The sequence below is a fragment of the Rhinopithecus roxellana genome, chromosome 12, assembly GCF_007565055.1.
Source record: "Rhinopithecus roxellana isolate Shanxi Qingling chromosome 12, ASM756505v1, whole genome shotgun sequence".
NCBI lineage: Eukaryota > Metazoa > Chordata > Mammalia > Primates > Cercopithecidae > Rhinopithecus > Rhinopithecus roxellana.
The window spans coordinates 100,515,735-100,534,342 of NC_044560.1; the positions used below are offsets into that span (position 1 = coordinate 100,515,735).

Genomic DNA, 18,608 nt, shown 5'->3' on the forward strand with positions numbered 1-18,608 from the left:
CTTTGTAATCGATACTGTCGGGAGCTGGGAAGTAGGTCTGGACTAGTGACTGTGAGTGTGTTGTCACACAAGCCATGTCACTGTGGACCCAGGCCCGCCCGGCCAGGCTCTACTGTCTTCTGTAGGGAAGACAGTGAAAAAGATACTTTCACTTTTACAGCTGTTTGAAAAGGATACTTACAGCCCCTTGGAAGCTTTGTATTTTTGGCTTCCTCTTTATGGAGCCCGATTGTTAATAGCACAGGATGAAGAGGCCTGGAGGACATACTATATTCTCCCAATAATTCAAAAATAAATTGGGCCTTCTTCCACCCAGGGCACACAATGACTGCAAGAGGCTGCGAAGACAGACAAATTCAAATGACTCCAGATAGTAGTTAGGAATTCAGCATCCACATGTGAAACATCAAGAACATATCCTTGCACAGAAGCAGCACCCTGTAAGTTTCTGCTATAATCATCACACAGGTTGGAAAAGTGACAATATAATTTCATTAAAACAGATTTAGACACATTGAGTCATATTTTCTGAGAGTCTCAATGAAGCACTTCACAAGTATTCATTCATTTGGCTCTTAAGATGCTCTTATGGGGCAGAGGCTATCACTGCTTCATTTCATAGGTGAGGAATTTGAGGCACAGAGAGGTGAAGTCAGTCACCCAAGGCTGCACGGCTAATACATAGTAGCAACAGGATTTGAACCCAGGCAGTCTGGCTCCAGATCCCCTGCATGGATCCTAAGCACTAGAATGAACTAAATGCCTCTTGAACGGGGCCTTAAAGGCTGGGCGCAGTGGCTCACGCCTGTAATCCCGGCACTTTGGGAGGCTGAGGCGGGCGGATCATGAGGTCAGGAGATCGAGACCATCCTGGCTAACACGGTGAAACCCCGTCTCTACTAAAAATACAAAAACTAGCCGGGCACAGTGGCGGGCACCTGTAGTTCCAGCTACTCGGGAGGCTGAGGCAGGAGAATGGCGTGAACCTGGGAGGTGGAGCTTGCAGTGAGCGGCGATCGCGCCACTGCACTCCAGCCTGGGCTACAGAGTGAGACTCCGTCCCAAAAAAAAAAAAAAAAGAAAGGGGCCTTAAAAAAGACGAACCCTGGCTGGGTGTAGTGGCTCACGCTTGTAATCCCAGCACTTTGGGACGCTGAGGTGGGTGCATCACCTGAGGTCAGCAGTTCGAGACTAGCCCGACCAATATGGTGAAACCCCATCTCTACTAAAAATACAAAAATTAGCTGGGCTTGGTAGTGCGTGCCTGTAGTCCCAGCCACTCAGGAGGCTGAGACAGGAGAATTGCTCAAACTGCGGAGGTGGAGGTTGCAGTGAGCTGAGATTGCGCCACTGCACTCCAGCCTGGGTGACAGAGTAAGACTCTATCTCAGGCCGGGCGCGGTGGCTCAAGCCTGTAATCCCAGCACTTTGGGAGGCCGAGACGGGCGGATCACGAGGTCAGGAGATCGAGACCATCCTGGCTAACACGGTGAAACCCCGTCTCTACTAAAAATACAAAAACTAGCTGGGCGAGGTGGCGGGCGCCTGTAGTCCCAGCTACTCGGGAGGCTGAGGCAGGAGAATGGCGTAAACCCGGGAGGCGGAGCTTGCAGTGAGCTGAGATCTGGCCACTGCACTCCAGACCAGGTAACAGAGCTAGACTCCGCCTCAAAAAAAAAAAAACAAAAAAAAAAAAAACAAAAAAAGACTCTATCTCAAAAAAAAAAAAAAAAGACGACTAACCCCTCTTCCTTAGCAGACTATCTTCTGAAACCTGCCCTCTGCAAGCCCACAGGTAACTCCTGAAGCTACACTGCCTGCCAGACACCTTCCTGGACCGAAGACAAGCCAAGGATCCTCTTTCATTCACACAGATCCAGGTGGGCCCAGCTTCCAGGCACAGGCCTGAAAGCAGGCTGACCATGGAGGCATGGAGAAAGCTGGGGGCCACAGGGACGAGACCTGGACATCCCTTTCTGCCCTGAGCCAGGGTTCGGCCTCAACATAAGCGACTTCTCATCAGTTGCTTCTCATTAAACACATCCATTAATCTGATTAAATCAATTCAAAATAACAGATGCAACTTTTTTTTTTTTTGAGATGGAGTTTCACTCTTCTTGCCCAGGCTGGAGTGCAATGGCACGATCTTGGCTCACTGCAACCTCCGCCTCCCAGGTTCAAGCACCTCTCCTGCCTCAGCCTCTCGAGTAGCTGTAACTACAGGCATGTGCCACCACATCCAGCTAGTTTTTGTATTTTTAGTAGAGACGGGGTTTCATCATGTTGGCCAGGATAGTCTCAATCTCAACCTTGTGATCTGCCTGCCTCGGCCTCCCAAAGATTACAGGCGTGAGCCACCGCACCCGGCCAACAGATGCAACTTTCTAAACGGAAATCATAAAACTGCATGGCATGGTTAGAAAAATGAGCTATTATCTTTTCTAACGGCAACCCTATGTCTTCTTACTGCTGTTTTTCACTGGTGGAGCCCTATCTGGAGCACCCTCAGTGCCAGGCCCCGAGATGCAGGTTCCACACCCATCAGGCTCCTAACAGCCGCAACCCAGCAGCACAGGGCCATGCCCTGCATCGTTTACCTTCACGCTGCTCCTCTCTTTCCCACCACCTCTTTCTCGGTGATACGGTTTAGCTCTGCATCCCCACCCAAACCTCATGTTAAATGTAATCCCCAGTATTGGAGGTGGGGGCTGGTGGAGGGTGACTGGATCATGGGGGCAGTATCTCATGAATGGGTTAGCACTGTCCTCTTGGTGCTGTTCTTCTGAGATCTAGTGTTTAAAGGTATGTGGCACCTCCATCTCTCCTGTTCCTGCTCCAGCCATGTGTCACGCCTGCTCCCCCTTAGACTTCTGCCATGATTGTGAGTTTCCTGAGGCTTCCACAGAAGCCGAGCAGATGCCAGCATCATGCTTCTGCTCCAGCCTGCAGAACCGTGAGCCAGTTAAGCCTCTCTTCTTTATAAATTACTCAGCCTCAGATATTTATAGCAATGCTAGAACAGACTTAATACAGTCATTCTGAGGTTTTCCCACGTGGGAAAAGTTAAGGAGGATTATGAAGCAGGGTGGGGAGCTAGGAAATGACTGACAGAGCACAGGACAAGGCAGCGGAAGCTCAGGCTTCAACCCCACTCCTAGCCCTGTCAGCGGGAAATTTACCCCAGTAACTCTTCCTGAGCCTCATTTTCTCCTCCATAAAATGGTGAGAACAATACATGGCCTGCCCATCTCATGCTGCTGCTGTGACGGTTAGATAGACTCAGGTCCGTGACAGCGTTTTAGACACCTGATATCCATTTCTTTTTTTTTTTTTTCTGAGACGGAGTTTCGCTCTTGTTGTCCAGACTGGAGTACAATGGTACAATCCAAGCTCACTGCAACTTCCACCTCCCAGGTTCAAGTGATTCTCCTGCCTCAGTCTCCAAAGTAGCTGGGATTACAGACATGCCACCATACCCACCTAATTTTTATGTTTTTACTAGAGATGGGTTTCACCACATTGGCCAGGCTGGTCTCGAACTCCTGACCTTAGGCGATCCACCCACCTCAGCCTCTCAAAGTACTGGGATTACAGGCGTGAGCCACTGTGCCCGGCCTCAATATCCATTTCTAAAAGCTTCAGCCAATGGCCCACAACTAGAGGCTCCAGGTGAGAATCAGTGTGAGAGCATCAGTAATTGGAATGGGGAAAGGACACTTTCCCACAGGACAGTTTCTGGCCTGGAAGTTTGAAAACCAAACTGAGTAATGGATGACCTTTCCCAAAGGTGAGGTGTATAATTTTAAAATAAATATTTAACCCATTTGGTTGTGAGGCAAAACTGTCTTTGACTTACTCCATTTCTACTTGGTAATGACTTGTAGCAGGCCCCTGTTTGCAAAACTGTCAACACTGGTAGGAGATAGAGCAAAGGGTTGCTTTCACAGTGAGAAATGACAACCACATCACAGCCACGCGCTATGGGAGGCCAAGAGTACGACTCAGTGTGGCTGGGGCCCGGAAACTTATTTCTTTGAAGAGCCTACAAAACAGAAACAATCAAAAACCAAAATAAGGTAGAGAAAACTAACAAAAACTCCATTGCATGGCTCATTTCACCCCAATAAGCACTACGCATTGCCAAACCCAGTATTTTCCAAGCCCTAACTTGTTAAGTTTCCCCAAATCTTTTCTCAGTACCAACCTCCTATTAAAAGACTCTTGCTTTTTCTCCTATTAAGACTCCCATTAAAATATTCTTGCTAGGCCGGGCGTGGTGGCTCATGCCTGTTATCCCAGCACTTTGGGAGGCTGAGGCAGGTGAATCATCTGTGGTCAGGAGTTCTGAGACCAGCCTGGCCAACATGGTGAAACCCCATTTCTACCAAAAATACAAGAATTAGCTGGGTGTGGTGGTGCACGCCTATTATCCCAGCTACTCCAGAGGCTGAGACAGGAGAATCACTTGAACACAGGAGGCGGAGGATGCGGTGAGCCGAGATTGCGCCACTGCACTCCAGCCTGGGTGACAGAGCGAGACTCCATCTCAGAAAAAAAAAGAAAAAAAAAAAGGCTGGGCACAGTGGCTCATGTTGTAATCCCTGCACTTTAGAAGACCAACGTGAGCGGATCACCTGAGGTTGGGGGTTCAAGACCAGCCCAACCAACGTGGAGAAACCCTGTCTCTACTAAAAATAGAAAATTAGCTGGGTGTGGTAGCAGGCACCTGTAATCCTAGCTACACAGGAGACTGAGGCAGGAGAATGACTTGAACCCAGGAGGCAGAGGCTGCGGTGAGCCGAGATCACGCCATTGCACTCCAGCCTGGGCAACAAGAGTGAAACTTCGTCTCAAAAACAAAAACAAAAAATTATTGCTTTAATTTTCTAAATTAAAAGTATCCAACTGATGGCCCATTGACAAGAACTTAAAGTTCACTGGATCAAAGATGCAGCTTTTCCTCCTCATTATCCTAATAAACTGCCAGTCCATCAGCTTCACTTATAAAGCTTTTTAAAAGACAGACTTTTATTTGCTTATTTTTCTATGTAACTGTCACTGAAACCCAAATGTTCCAACAGAGTTCTCCACCCACATGGATAGGATCTTCCAAATGGCGGAGCTCATCGGCACCATGAGCTCTGTGAGGTCCTCTCGAGTCCTGAGCCCTAGCTGCAGTCAGGACCGACCATGCTCTACACCTGGTATTCAGCAACTATCCTGGGATCATCCTTCACCATCACCCTTTCTTTGTCTGCAAACTCATGTGGTCATCTTTCTTGGGTTACATCTTTGTTTTGGTAGAGAATGTATTTTAATATCTTCTTAACAAAGGGTAGAAAGGAAGTACATTTTTTAAGACTGTGTGTGTCTGCAAATGTCTTCGTTCTACCCTCACACTCCATCCACAGTTTGAGTATGGACCTCTGGTTCCAAAGAGCTTTTCTTCAGAATAATAATAATAACAATAATTATTATTTTTTTTGGAGACAGAGTCTCATTCTGTGCCCAGGCTGGAGTGCAGTGGCACGATCTTGGCTCACTGCAACCTCTGCCTCCCAGGTTCAAGCGATTCTCATGTCTCAGCCTCCCATGCCTGGGACTACAGGCATGCACCACCACACCCAGCTAATTTTTTGTATTTTAGTAGAGACAGGATTTCACCATGTTGCCCAGGCTGGTCTCGGACTCCTGAACTCAGGCAATCAGCGCCTCTGCCTCCCAAAGTGCTAGGATTAAAAGCGTGAGTCACTGCGCCCGACCTCATCAGAATTTTGACATCAGTGCTCATCTGGTGCATTGTGGAGACATTTGAAGCCATTCTGACTCCTGGTCCAATGTGTAGGACCAGTTTCATCTCTCTTGAAGCCTTCATAATCTTTAGATTCCCTCAACTTAGATGCTTCAGAAGAACATTTCTAATCTCTTTCTTCAGCACGTGTTCTGGGCCTATGATGGGTAGGACCTCCTAATCTGGAAATTCTTGTCCATTAGTTCCAGAAAATGTTCCTATGTTAATCTTTAGAAAATTTCCTACTATCTTCCTTTATTCTTCCTAGAAATCCCATTTTCAGATACTGGACTTCAAACTGACCCTCAAAATTTTTTTCTCCTATTTCCATCTGTTTGCCTTTTTTCTCTACTTTCTGATAGTTAGCTTCTCCTTTACATCTCAAACATACTAGTGATTTTTACATTTTTCTATATTTTGAATTTCCAAGAACCTTTTTCTCTGCCTGTTCCTTTTTAAAATATCCTGTCTTAAATATCCCCAGAGAGAAGACATTGCATCCCTTTAACAGTAAGCTGTTATGGATGCAACATCTTCTCTCTGGGGATATTTATTCTCTCTGGGAATATTCTCTAACATTTTCTGTTACTCAACTGCATTGTTTGTTTCCCTGAGGGTTTGTTTTGGTCTTTTTTTTTTTTTTGAGACAGAGTCTCGCTCTGTTGCCCAGGCTGGAGTTCAGTGGTACAATCTTGGTGCACTGCAACCTCCACCTCCTGGGTTCCAGCGATTCTCCTGTCTCAGCCTCCCAAGTAGCTGGGACTACAGGCATGTACTACCACGCCTGGCTAATTTTTGTATTTTTAGTAGAGACGGGGTTTCACCATGTTGGCCAGGCTGGTCTCAAACTCCTGACCTTAGATGATCTGCCTGCCTCAGCCTCCCAAAGTGCTGGGATTACAGGTATGAGCCAGTGTACCCAGCCTGGTCTTTTTTTTTAAGGTGAAGGTTTTCTTCAAATTTCCACGATCCCTGATGTTTGTTCATGGTGGAGAGCAAGACACTAATGCCCAACTGGAAGCTCTGGGGACTCTTGCCATCACATGAGTGTCACCTCACTGCAGGAAGACAGAGCGGCAAGCAGGTTCTGTTTGTGGGAGAATTCCAAATAGCATCATATGAAGGTCATTTCTCTAAGGCCATTCAAGTTTCTCCAAAAAGAGCCTCCAACCTTGCTGCTAAGAACAATACAAGCTGGCTGTGGGTGCTCAGGAGACAGAGCTGGCAATTCATGCTCCCCTTGCAAAGTGCTCCTTCCCTGCAGAGGCAGCCACACTCTATCTCCTGCTTTCATCTTCTAAGAATGTGGAATCTGTCCACTTCTCTCTCACACTATTTGTCCCGGTCGTTTTATCTTCCTATCTCTTTTTTTTTTTTTTTTTTTGAGACGGAGTCTTGCTCTGCCGCCCAGGCTGGAGTGCTGTGGCCAGATCTCAGCTCACTGCAAGCTCCGCCTCCCAGGTTCACGCCATTCTCCTGCCTCAGCCTCCCGAGTAGCTGGGACTACAGGCGCCCACCACCTTGCCCGGCTAATTTTTTTGTATTTTTTAGTAGAGACGGGGTTTCACCGTGTTAGCCAGGATGGTCTCCATCTCCTGACCTCGTGATCCGCCCATCTCGGCCTCCCAAAGTGCTGGGATTACAGGCTTGAGCCACCGCGCCTATCTTCCTATCTTAAAACAATTTTTTTTAACTTTTTTTAATCAGGAAAAAGGTAGATAAACAAGTATGATCAATTTTCCAAATGAAATCATAGGTGTGTGAGACAATTTTGAAAAGAACGGTTGGGGAGTGCATTACAACTGCCCTGGTGGCCTGCTGCTCCTCCCACAGCCCTGTCCACGGGCATCCTGGAAACCTGACTGCAGTAGGGGCTCACAGTTACACAGCGGCTGCCTCACAAAACACTCACTCACTCACTTCTAAGAAGCTAACCTGGATTTAAGAATAAATGAGAAATTAGGCCAGGTGTGGTGGCTCATGCCTGTAATCTCAAATAAAAAGATAATTTCAAAAGCAAAGAAATTATACAATGCAACCTTAGAACCATTTGTTTCAAAATCCTTCTCTATTAGAAAAAGCTGGCATTCTTGATAAATTCAGTTTTAGAGCACTTTTACCTTCTTCAGGTCTGCTGACAGTGGCGACGAGTCAATGGTTAAGCAGGGCTCAATCTTGTTTCGGAGCACTGCCACAGGCGGCTGCAGGCCCTTCAGCTTCTGCAACTTAGAGAACGTGTGCATTAGACAACCAGGGTCTGCCCTGAGGTGTCAGCCACTTCATGGAAATGAAGAAAATACAGATTTCAATGTAAACACCTGGGTATATATGCTTACTTAAACAAACAAACAAAAAACCAAAAACCACCACTACTAAAAGGAAGACTGTTTATTATCCAACAAACAAGGAACAATTTCTCAGAAGTAACAATCCATTCGATTGCTTCTAAAAGGACGTCTTCAGGTAAAGTCCCCCATCTAAGGCGTTTCCCTTCTAATCTCAGTTCTGGAGGGAGGAAGGAGAAGGATTTAAAGAATAAACAGTTTTTTCTTTTTATTTTACTTTTTTAAGGGCCTGTAATACCTGCTGGAGATCAGAGATTCCGTCAGCTCTCAAAGGATCAGGATTTAAAAACTGCAGTAATCTGTAAGATAGTTAAAAGAAGAATGTGAAGAAAAAGGTATGTCTGTTTCCTCAGTTGAGCTATTCTTTTAGTTCTTCCTTGATAAGAGATAGCAGGGACTGCACAGCCCAAGGCTCAGCTGTACAACTGCTGCCTGTTCTGTTCTGCTTGGTTTATGAGGTATGAGGGCCTGTACCTGTGCTGCCACAACCTTGCCACCCAGATCCCTATGAGAGTATCTGAGGGGCCCCAGACGAGCTCAGGAGCCACTAGTGTACTTTACTCTCTTTATTTTATGGATGAGAAAACATGACCAGATAGGACTTGTCCACAATCACCTCTGCTGAGAGGAGAAGAAATCTGAAACTGCTTTCCTCTAGATCCAGCCCAACCCCAACACGGCTTGTAAGGTCAGTGGCAGTCACAGAGAAGTCACAAGCCACAGACGTCCGGGGACTCCAGGATAAAGATGGTGGGTTACACACATGGCAAACTGCACTCCTTCCTAAAGCCCCATTCCTGTAAACGTATTTTTCTTTTCTTTTCTTTTGAGATGGAATTTCGCTCGTTACTCAGGCTGGAGTACAGTGGCACAATCTCAGCTCACTGCAACCTCCGCCTCCCAGGTTCAAGAGATTCTCCTGCCTCAGCCTCCTGAGTAGCTGGGATTACAGGCATCCACCACCACACTCAGCTAATTTCTGTATTTTTAGTAGAGACAGGGTTTCACCATGTTGGCCAGGCTAGTCTTGAACTCCTGACCTCAGGGACCCGCCCGCCTTGGCTTCCCAAAGTGTTGGGATTACAGGTGTGAGCCACTGCGCCTGGCCCTGTAAATGGATTTTTAAATGCAAAAGCCACAAGACCCAACTGTCATCAGCTGATGAATGAGTACATGAAATGTACTCCACGCACGCAATGCAATATAAGTCGGCCATGAAAAGGCATGCTGTGCTCATTTATGACACGGCAGAGGTGAGCCTTGGAAACATTGTGTGCAGTGAAACCAGCGTCACTAAGGCCCACACACCATATGATCCCATCCATATGAAATGTCCTGAACAGGCAAACCCATAGAGACTGAAAGCAGACTGCTGGCTGCCAAAGGATGTGGAGGGAGGAAAACGGAGAGTGATCGCTAATGGATATGGACTTGTGTGGTTGCAAACTCTGTGAATACACTAAAAATCACTGAATTATACACTTGAGAAAAGGGTACATGAATCATATCTCAAAAAAGCTATGTTTTAGAGACAATATTCCAGAATAGAATGTTAGAAGCTAAAAAACAGATGGACAAACTGGTAACAGCCCCAAGACAGTTGAATCTGAGCCAGCCACGGGAGGCCTGACCCTATCTGCAGAGAACAACCTTCAGAAAGCTGAGGAATTAGGGGCAGGCTCCCTGGCTGCAGCAGTGTGGCAGACTGGGGAGCCTCTGCATCACCTTATACTGCTCCACACCAGACTGCCACTCACCCCAACCCTAGGAAGCCCAGGGGCTGATTCTCTGGAGAGGATAAAGCAGAACTCTCAGGACTGGGGGCTGTAGGCCTAGCTGCAAACCAAGGTACTGAACTGAAAAGAGGGAAGCTAAGCACACACAGGACAGTAAGACCCAGCCTGTGCCTTCCACTGAGCTCCCAGGACACAGCCAAGTCTTTAGCCCCGGGGGCCAGAGACAGGAGAAGCCTTCCCTTGGGCATCTGGACAGAATTCAGAGGTTCCTGCACTCACAGCAGCTCGCTCCCCTGTGAGACCCATAGCCCACAGGCTTGGTACACTCAGAGACCCTCACCAGCTCACTGGTCCTCTACGTTGAAATACGGGCAATCAAGGACCGCATGACGTCTAAGGAAAGCCTCCAACCTTAAAAACCGAGTAATGCACCCTGCAAGAAAAAGAAACAGTGTAGGGAGAAGAAAACTCCCCCACCAACATCATTAGTCTCCTTAGAAAAATGAGAGAAATTATCATATATGTGAAACAAGGACAGGACATGATCAGAAAGAGAAAAGAGAACAAGAGGTAAACCCTTGCAAATTAAAAACGTGATATTAGAAATAAAAAACTCAATAAAATGAGTAGAGGACAAAATTGTAAAAACATTCCAAAAAGTAAAGCAGGCTGGGTGCAGTGGCTCACATCTATAATCCCAGCCTTTTGGGAGGCTGAGGGAGGCAGATCACTGGGGGTCAGGAGTTTGAGATCAGCCTGGCCAATATAATGAAACCCTGTCTCTACTAAAAATATAAAAATTAGTCGGGTGTGGTGGTGGGCACCTGTAATCCCTGCCTGAGGCAGGAGAATCACTTGAACCCAGGAGACAGAAGTTGCAGTGAGCTGACATTGCACCACTGCACGCCAGCCTGGGCGACAGTGCGAGACTCCGTTTCAAAGGGAAAAAAAGTAAAGCAAAAAGACAAAGAGATTTAAAAAAGAGCAGGCACTTCCAAGATGGCCAAATAGGAACTCCAGTCTATAACTCTCAGTAAGATCGATGCAGAAGATGGGTGATTTCTGCATTTCCAACTGAGGTACCTGGTTCATCTCACTGGGACTGGTTGGACAGTGGGTACAGCCTATGGAGGGCGAGCCAAAGCAGGGTGGGGTGTCACTCCACCCGGGAAGCACAAGGGGTTGGGGGATTTCCCTTTCCTAGCCAAGGGAAGCCATGAGCGACTGTACCTGGAGGAGCAGTACACTCCTGCCCAAATACTGTGCTTTTCCCACAATATTCACAATCAGCAGACAAGGAGATTCCCTCCTGTGCCTGGAGCGGTGGGTTCCACGCCCATGGAGCCTTGCTCGCTGCTAGCGCAGCAGTCTGCGATCAACCTGGGATGAGGGGGGAGGGGCATCCACCACTGCTGAGGCTGAGTAGGCAGTTCTGTGCTCACAGTGTAAACAAAGCAGCAGAGAAGCTCGAACTGGGCGGAGCCCACCGCAGCTCAGCAAGGCCTACTGCCTCTCTAGATTCCACCTCTGGGGGCAGGGCATATCTGACCCAAAGGCAGCAGACAGCTTCTCCAGACTTAAATGTCCCTGCCTGACAGCTCCAAAGAGAGCAGTGGTTCTCCCAGCACAGCACCTGAGCTCTGATAATGGACAGACTGCCTCCTCAAGTGGGTCCCTGACCCATGTGTAGCCTGACTGAGAGACATCTCCCAGTAGGGACCAACAGACACTTCATACACGTGGGTGTCCCTCTGGGATGAAGCTTCCAGAGGAAGGATCAGGCAGCAATATTTGCTGTTCTGCAGCCTCCGCTGGTGATACCCAGGCAAACAGGGTATGGGGTGGACCTCCAGCAAACTCCAACAGACCTGCAGCTGAGGGGCCTGTCTGTTAGAAGGAAAACTAACAAACAGAAAGGAATAGCATCAGCATCAACAAAAAGGACATCTACGCCAAAACCTTATCCATAGCTCACCAACATCAAAGACCAAAGGAGGATAAAACCACAAAGATGGGGAGAAACAAGAGCAGAAAGGCTGAAAATTCCAAAAACCAGAACGCCTCTTCTCCTCCAAAGGAACACAACTCCTTGCAGGCAAGGGAACAAAACTGGACAGAGAACGAGTTTGATGAGTTGACAGAAGCAAGCTTCAGAAGGTCGGTAATAATAAACTTCTCTGAGCTAAATGAGCACGTTCTAACCTATTGTAAGGAAACTAAAAACCCTGAAAAAAGCTTAGACAAATGGCTAACTAGAATAACCAATGTAGAGAAGAGCTTAAATGACCTGATGGAGCTGAAAACCACAATACGAGAACTTCGTGACGCATGCACAAGCTTCAACAGCCAATTTGAGCAAGTGGAAGAAAGTAAAAATTAATGAAATAAAGTGAGAAGACAAGATTAGAGAAAAAAAGAGTAAAAAGAAACAAACAAAGCCTCCAAGAAATATGGGACCATGTGAAAAGACCAAATCTACGTCTGATTGGTGGACCTGAAAGTGACGGGGAGAATGGTACCAAGTTAGAAAACATTCTTCAGGATATTATCCAGGAGAACTTCCCCAAACTAGCAAGGCAGGCCAACATTCAAATTCAGGAAATACAGAGAACACCACAAAGACACTCTTTGAGAAGAGCAACCCCAAGACACATAATTGTCAGATTCACCAAGGTTGAAATGAAGGAAAAATTGCTAAGGGCAGCCAGAGAGAAAGGTCAGGTTACCCACAAAGGGAAGCCCATCAGAATACCAGTGGATCTCTCTGCAGAAATCCTATGAGCCAGAAGAGAGTGGGAGCCAATATTCGATATTCTTAAAGAAAAGAATTTTCAACCCAGAATTTCATGTCCAGCCAAATTAAGCTTCATAAGTGAAGGAGAAATAAAATCTTTTACAGACAAGCAAATGCTGAGAGATTTTGTCACCACCAGGCCTGCCTTCCAAGAGCTCCTGAAGGAAGCACTAAACATGGAAAGGAACAACCGCTACCAGTCACTGCAAAAACATGCCAAATTGTGAAGATCGACACTATGAAGAAAATGCATCAATTAATGGGCAAAATAACCAGCTAGCATCATAATGACAGGATCGAATTCACACATAATGATATTAACCTTAAATGTAAATGGGCTAAATGCCCCAATTAAAAGACACAGACTGGCAAATTGGATAGAGAGTCAAGGACCCATCAGTGTGCTGTATTCAGGAGACCCATCTCACGTGCAGAGACACACATAGGCCCAAAATAAAGGTGGGGGGAAATGGAAAGCAAAAAAAAAAAAAAAAAAAAAAAGCAGGAGTTGCAATCCTGACCTCTGATAAAACAGGCTTTAAACCAACAAAGATCAAAAGAGACAAAGAAAGCCATTACATAATGGTAAAGGGATCAATTCAACAAGAAGAGCTAACTATCCCAAATATATATGCATCCAATACAGGAGCACCCACATTCATAAAGCAAGTTCTTAAGAGACCTACAAAGAGATTTAGACTCCTACACAATAATAAATAGGAGACTTTAACACCCCTCCATCAGTATTAGACAGATCGAGACAGAAAATTAACAAGGATATCCAGGACCTGAACTCAGCTCTGCACCAAGCGGACCTAATAGACATTTACAGAACTCTCTGCCCCAAATCCACAGAATACACATTCTTCTCAGCACCACATCACACTTATTCTAAAATTGACCACATAATTGGAAGTAAAACACTCCTTAGCAAATGTAAAAGAACAGAAATCACAACAAACTGTCTCTCAGACCACAGTGCAATCAAATTAGAACTCAGGATTAAGAATCTCACTCAAAACCACACAACTTCATGGAAACTGAACAACCTGCTCCTGAATGACTACTGGGTAAATAACAAAATGAAGACAGAAAGAAAGATGTTCTTTGAAACCAATGAGAACAAAGACACAATGCATCAGAATCTCTGGAACACATTTAAAGCAGTGTATAGAGGGAAATTTATAGCACTAAATGCCCACAAGAGAAAGCAGGGAGACCTAAAATTGACACCCTAACATCACAGTTAAAAGAACTAGAGAAGCAAGAGCAAATGAATTCAAAAGCTGGCTGAAGGCAAGAAATCACTAAGATCAGAGCAGAACTGAAGGAGATAAAGACACAGAAAACCCTTCAAAAAAATCAATGAATCCAGGAGTTGGTTTTTTGAAAAGATCAACAAAATAGATAAACCACTAGCAAGACTAATAAAGAAGAAAAGAGAGAAGAATGAAATAGACACAATAAAAAATGATAAAGGGGATATCATCACTGACCCCACAGAAATACAAACTACCATCAGAGAATACTATAAACATCCCTGTGCAAATAAACTAGAAAATCTAGAAGAAATGGATAAATTCTTGGACTCATACACCCTCCCAAGACTAAACCAGGAAGAAGTTGAATCCCTGTAACAGGTTCTGAAATTGAGGCAATAAGTAATAGCCTACCAACAAAAAAAAGTCCAGGACCAGACCGATTCACAGCCAAATTCTACCAGAGGTAGAAAGAGGAGCTGGTACCATTCCTTCTGAAAATATTCCAATTAACAGAAAAAGATGGAATCCTCCCTACCTCATTTTATGAGGCCAGCATCATCCTGATACCAAAGCCTGCCACAACAAAAAAAAACTGGAGTCACAACAAAAAAAGAGAATTTTAGGCCAATATCCCCGATGAACATCGATGCAAGAATCCTCAATAAAATACTGGCAAACCGAATCCAGCAGCATATCAAAAAGCTTATCCACCATAATCGAGTCAGCTTCATCCCTGGGATGCAAGGCTGGTTCAACATACGCAAATCAGTAAATGTAATCCAGCATATAAACAAAACCAACAACAAAAACCACATGCTTATCTCAATAGATGCAGAAAAGGCCTTCGATAAAATTCACCACCCCTTCCTGCTAAAAACTCTGAATAAACTAGGTATCGACGGAACGTATCTCAACATAGTAAGAGCTATTTATGACAAACCCACAGCCAATATCATACTGAATGGGCAAAAACTGGAAGCATTCCCTTTGAAAACCGGCACAAGACAAGGATGCCCTCTCCCACCACTCCTATTCAACATAGTATTAGAAGGGCAGGGCAATCAGGCAAGAGAAAGGGCACTATCTGGCCAGGGCAATCAGGCAAGAGAAAGCAATAAAGGTATTAAAATAGGAAGACAGGAAGTCAAATTGTCTCTGTTTGCAGATGACATGATTATATATTTAGAAAACCCCATCATCTCAGCCCAAAATCTCCTTAAGCTAATGAGCAACTTCAGCAGTCTTAGGATACAAAATGAATGTGCAAAAATCACAAGCATTCCTATACACCAATAACAGACAAACAGAGAGCCCAATCATGAGTGAACTCCCATTCACAATTCCTACTAAGAGAATAAAATACCTAGGAATCCAACTTACAAGGGATGTGAAGGACCTCTTCAAGGAGAACTACAAACCACTGCCCAAGAAAATAAGAGAAGACACAAACAAATGGAAAAACATTCCATGCTCATAGATAGGAAGAATCAATATCGTGAAAATGGTCTTACTGCCCAAAGTTATTTATAGATTCAATGCTATCCCCATCAAGCTACCACTGATTTTCTTCACAGAATTGGAAAAAACTACTTTAAACTTCAGATGGAACCAAAACTGAGCCCACATAGCCAAGACAATCCCAGGGAAGAAGAACAAAGCTGGAAGCATCACCCTACCTGACTTCAAACTTTACTACAAGGCTACAGTAACCAAAACAGCATGGTACTAGTACCAAAACAGATACATAGACCAATGCAACAGAACACAGGACTCAGAAATAACACCACACATCTACCGCCATCTGATCTTTGACAAACCTGACACACACAAGCAATGGGGAAAAGATTCCCTATTTAATAAATGGTGTTAGGAAAACTGACTAGCTATATGCAGAAAACTGAAACTGGACCCCTTCCTTACACCTTATACAAAAATAAACTCAAGATGGATCAAAAGACTTAAACATAAGACCTAGGACCATAAAAATCACAGAAGAAAATCTGGGCAATACCATTCAGGACACAGGCATGGGCAAAGACTTGATGTCTAAAACACCAAAAGCAATGGCAACAGAAGTCAAAATTGACAAATGGGATCTAATTAAACTAAAGAGCTTCTGCACAGCAAAAGAAACTATCATCAGAGTGAACAGGCAACCTACAGAATGGGGGAAAATTTTTGCAATCTACTCATCTGACAAAGGGCTAATATCCAGAATCTACAAAGAACTTAAACAAATTTACAGGAAAAAAGCAAACAACCCCACTAAAAGGTGGGCAAAGGACATGAACAGACACTTCTCAGAAGAAGACATTTATACAGCCAACAGACATATGAAAAAATGCTCATCATCACTGGTCATTAGAGAAATGCAAATCAAAACCACAATGAGATACCATCTTATGCCAGTTAGAATGGCGATCATTGGCCGGGCGCAGTGGCTCAAGCCTGTGATCCCAGCACTTTGGGAGGCCGAGACGGGCGGATCACGAGGTCAGGAGATCGAGACCATCCTGGCTAACACGGTGAAACCCCGTCTCTACTAAAAAATACAAAAAACTAGCCGGGCGAGGTGGCGGGCGCCTGTAGTCCCAGCTACTCGGGAGGTTGAGGCAGGAGAATGGCATAAACCCGGGAGGCGGAGCTTGTAGTGAGCTGAGATCCGGCCACTGCACTCCAGCCTGGGCGTCAGAGGGAGACTCCGTCTCAAAAAAAAAAAAAAAAAAAAAAATGGCGATCATTAAAAAGTCAGGAAAAAACAGATGCTGGAGAGGTTGTGGAAAAATAGGAACACTTTTACACTGTTGGTAGAAATGTAAATTAGTTCAACCATCATGGAAGACAGGGTGGCAATTCCTCAAGAATCTAGAACCAGAAATATCATTTGACCCAGCAATCTCATTACTGGGCATATACCCAAAGGATTATAAATCATTCTACAATAAAGACACACGCACATGTACGTTTATTGTGCACTATTCACAATAGCAAAGACTTGGAACCAACCCAAATCCCCATCAATGATAGACTGGATTAAGAAAATGTGGCACATATACACCATGGAATACTATGCAGCCATAAAAAAGGATGAGTTCATGTCCTTTGCAGGGACAGGGATGAAGCTGGGAACCATCATTCTCAGCAAACTATCACAAAATCAGAAAACCAAACACTGCATATTATCACTCATAAGTGGGAGATGAACAATGAGAACATATGGACACAGGGAGGGGAACATCACACACCAGGACCTGTGGGAGGTCGGGGGCTAGGGGAGGTATAACATTAGGAGAAATACCTAATGTAGGTGACGGGTTGATGGGTGCAGCAAACCACTATGGCACATGTACACCTATGTAACAAAACTGCACGTTCTGCACATGTAACCCAGAACTTAAATAATAAAAAAAAAAGAAAGAAGAAGAAAAATATATTTTATAAAATTACGCAACCAATTCAGGAGGTTCAATATACGAGTCACAGAGGTTCTTAAAAGAAGACAGAGAACATGGAGCACAAGAGAACAACTAAAAAGTCAAGAGAATTTCCCAGGGGTAAGGGACACAAGGCTACACATTGGAAGGGTCCACTGAATGACAAGCATAATAATAGAACCACGCCAAGGCACAACATCAGGAAACTTCCAAACACTGGCAACAAAGGAAGATCCTATAAGCTTCCAGAGAGAGAGAGAGAGGGAAAGGAGTCATATATAAAGAATAAGAAATCAGAATAGAGTGGACGTCTCCACACTAGAAACTAGAAGTAGAAATGTCTTCAAAATTTATAGACAAACTATTGATCAGGTGTGAAGATAGTCTAAAAGCATTTATGCAAAGTTTCTAAAAAATTTATGTTTTGTGTCTTCCTTCCTAGAGAGCTACTAAAGGATGCTCTCCACCAAAACAAGGGAGTAAACCAAGTAAGAATAAGATGGATGATCTGGAAAAGAGGAGATTCAATTCAAGAAAGATGCAGAGAATCTCAGGATGTTGGTGACAATGAATGCAGGACACATCAGGCACAGACCAAAGCAGGCAGAAAGTGTCTGGAGAGATCTCCAAAGAGACACAAGTGAGAACCTGAGTTTAGACAACAGAGAAGAATTCTGGAGATGAATCTTTAAGATAGATGAAAAACTTAGGAAAGTGAGCCAGGCATAGTGGCACACAGTAGTCCCAGCTACTCGGGAGGTTGAAGCAGGAGGTCTGGCTTGATGCCAGAAGTTTGAGACCAGCATAGGCAACACTGTGAGACCCCATTAAAAAAAAAAACCCAAAGAAAGAAAAAAACAGATAATTATTAACTTCAGGTAAACCAAAAGGCTATGTGAGAAGAGAGAAGCAGCCATGCTCTGTGACTGCAGAGCTCCACAGCACTCACCTGCTCACAGCCCAGGGACAATAGACACTCATCTCACCGGAACCATGATGCAGGGAGAGTGGGGTCATGGGAAGAACAGAAGTGTGGGTGTGATTTCAAGAGGGAGAAGGAAGGGTTGTACAAGAGAGCCGCGTCCTCAACACTCACTGTGTTCTTTGGCAGAGGGCTTGGGTCTGGCAGGACAGTGTCCGACCCTGGATTCAGTAGCCTGTATGAAGGGCATTTCAGTCCAGGCTTCGACATGCACTGCTGTTCAGACTCTGACACTGAAATGGTATCACAAAGAATGTGCATATT

At 45.0% G+C, this 18,608-nt stretch overlaps 1 protein-coding gene across 2 annotated transcripts in view; it reads right to left on the reverse strand.

Annotated features, from left to right (window-relative positions):
• The window catches only part of TDRD12 (tudor domain containing 12), a 99,739-nt gene that overhangs the window by 29,331 nt on the left and 51,800 nt on the right, over positions 1 to 18,608 (reverse strand). The window contains exons 12-15 of one of the 2 annotated variants that reach the window (XM_010367008.2): positions 8,375 to 8,435; positions 7,912 to 8,016; positions 3,857 to 4,042; positions 182 to 338 (exon numbers count right to left, since the gene is read on the reverse strand). In XM_010367008.2, the coding sequence (XP_010365310.2) occupies positions 182 to 338; positions 3,857 to 4,042; positions 7,912 to 8,016; positions 8,375 to 8,435 (509 nt within the window). Of the gene's footprint in view, positions 1 to 181; positions 339 to 3,856; positions 4,043 to 7,911; positions 8,017 to 8,161; positions 8,297 to 8,374; positions 8,436 to 18,608 lie in introns of those variants that run through there. The other variant, XM_010367009.2, reaches the window with a different exon arrangement.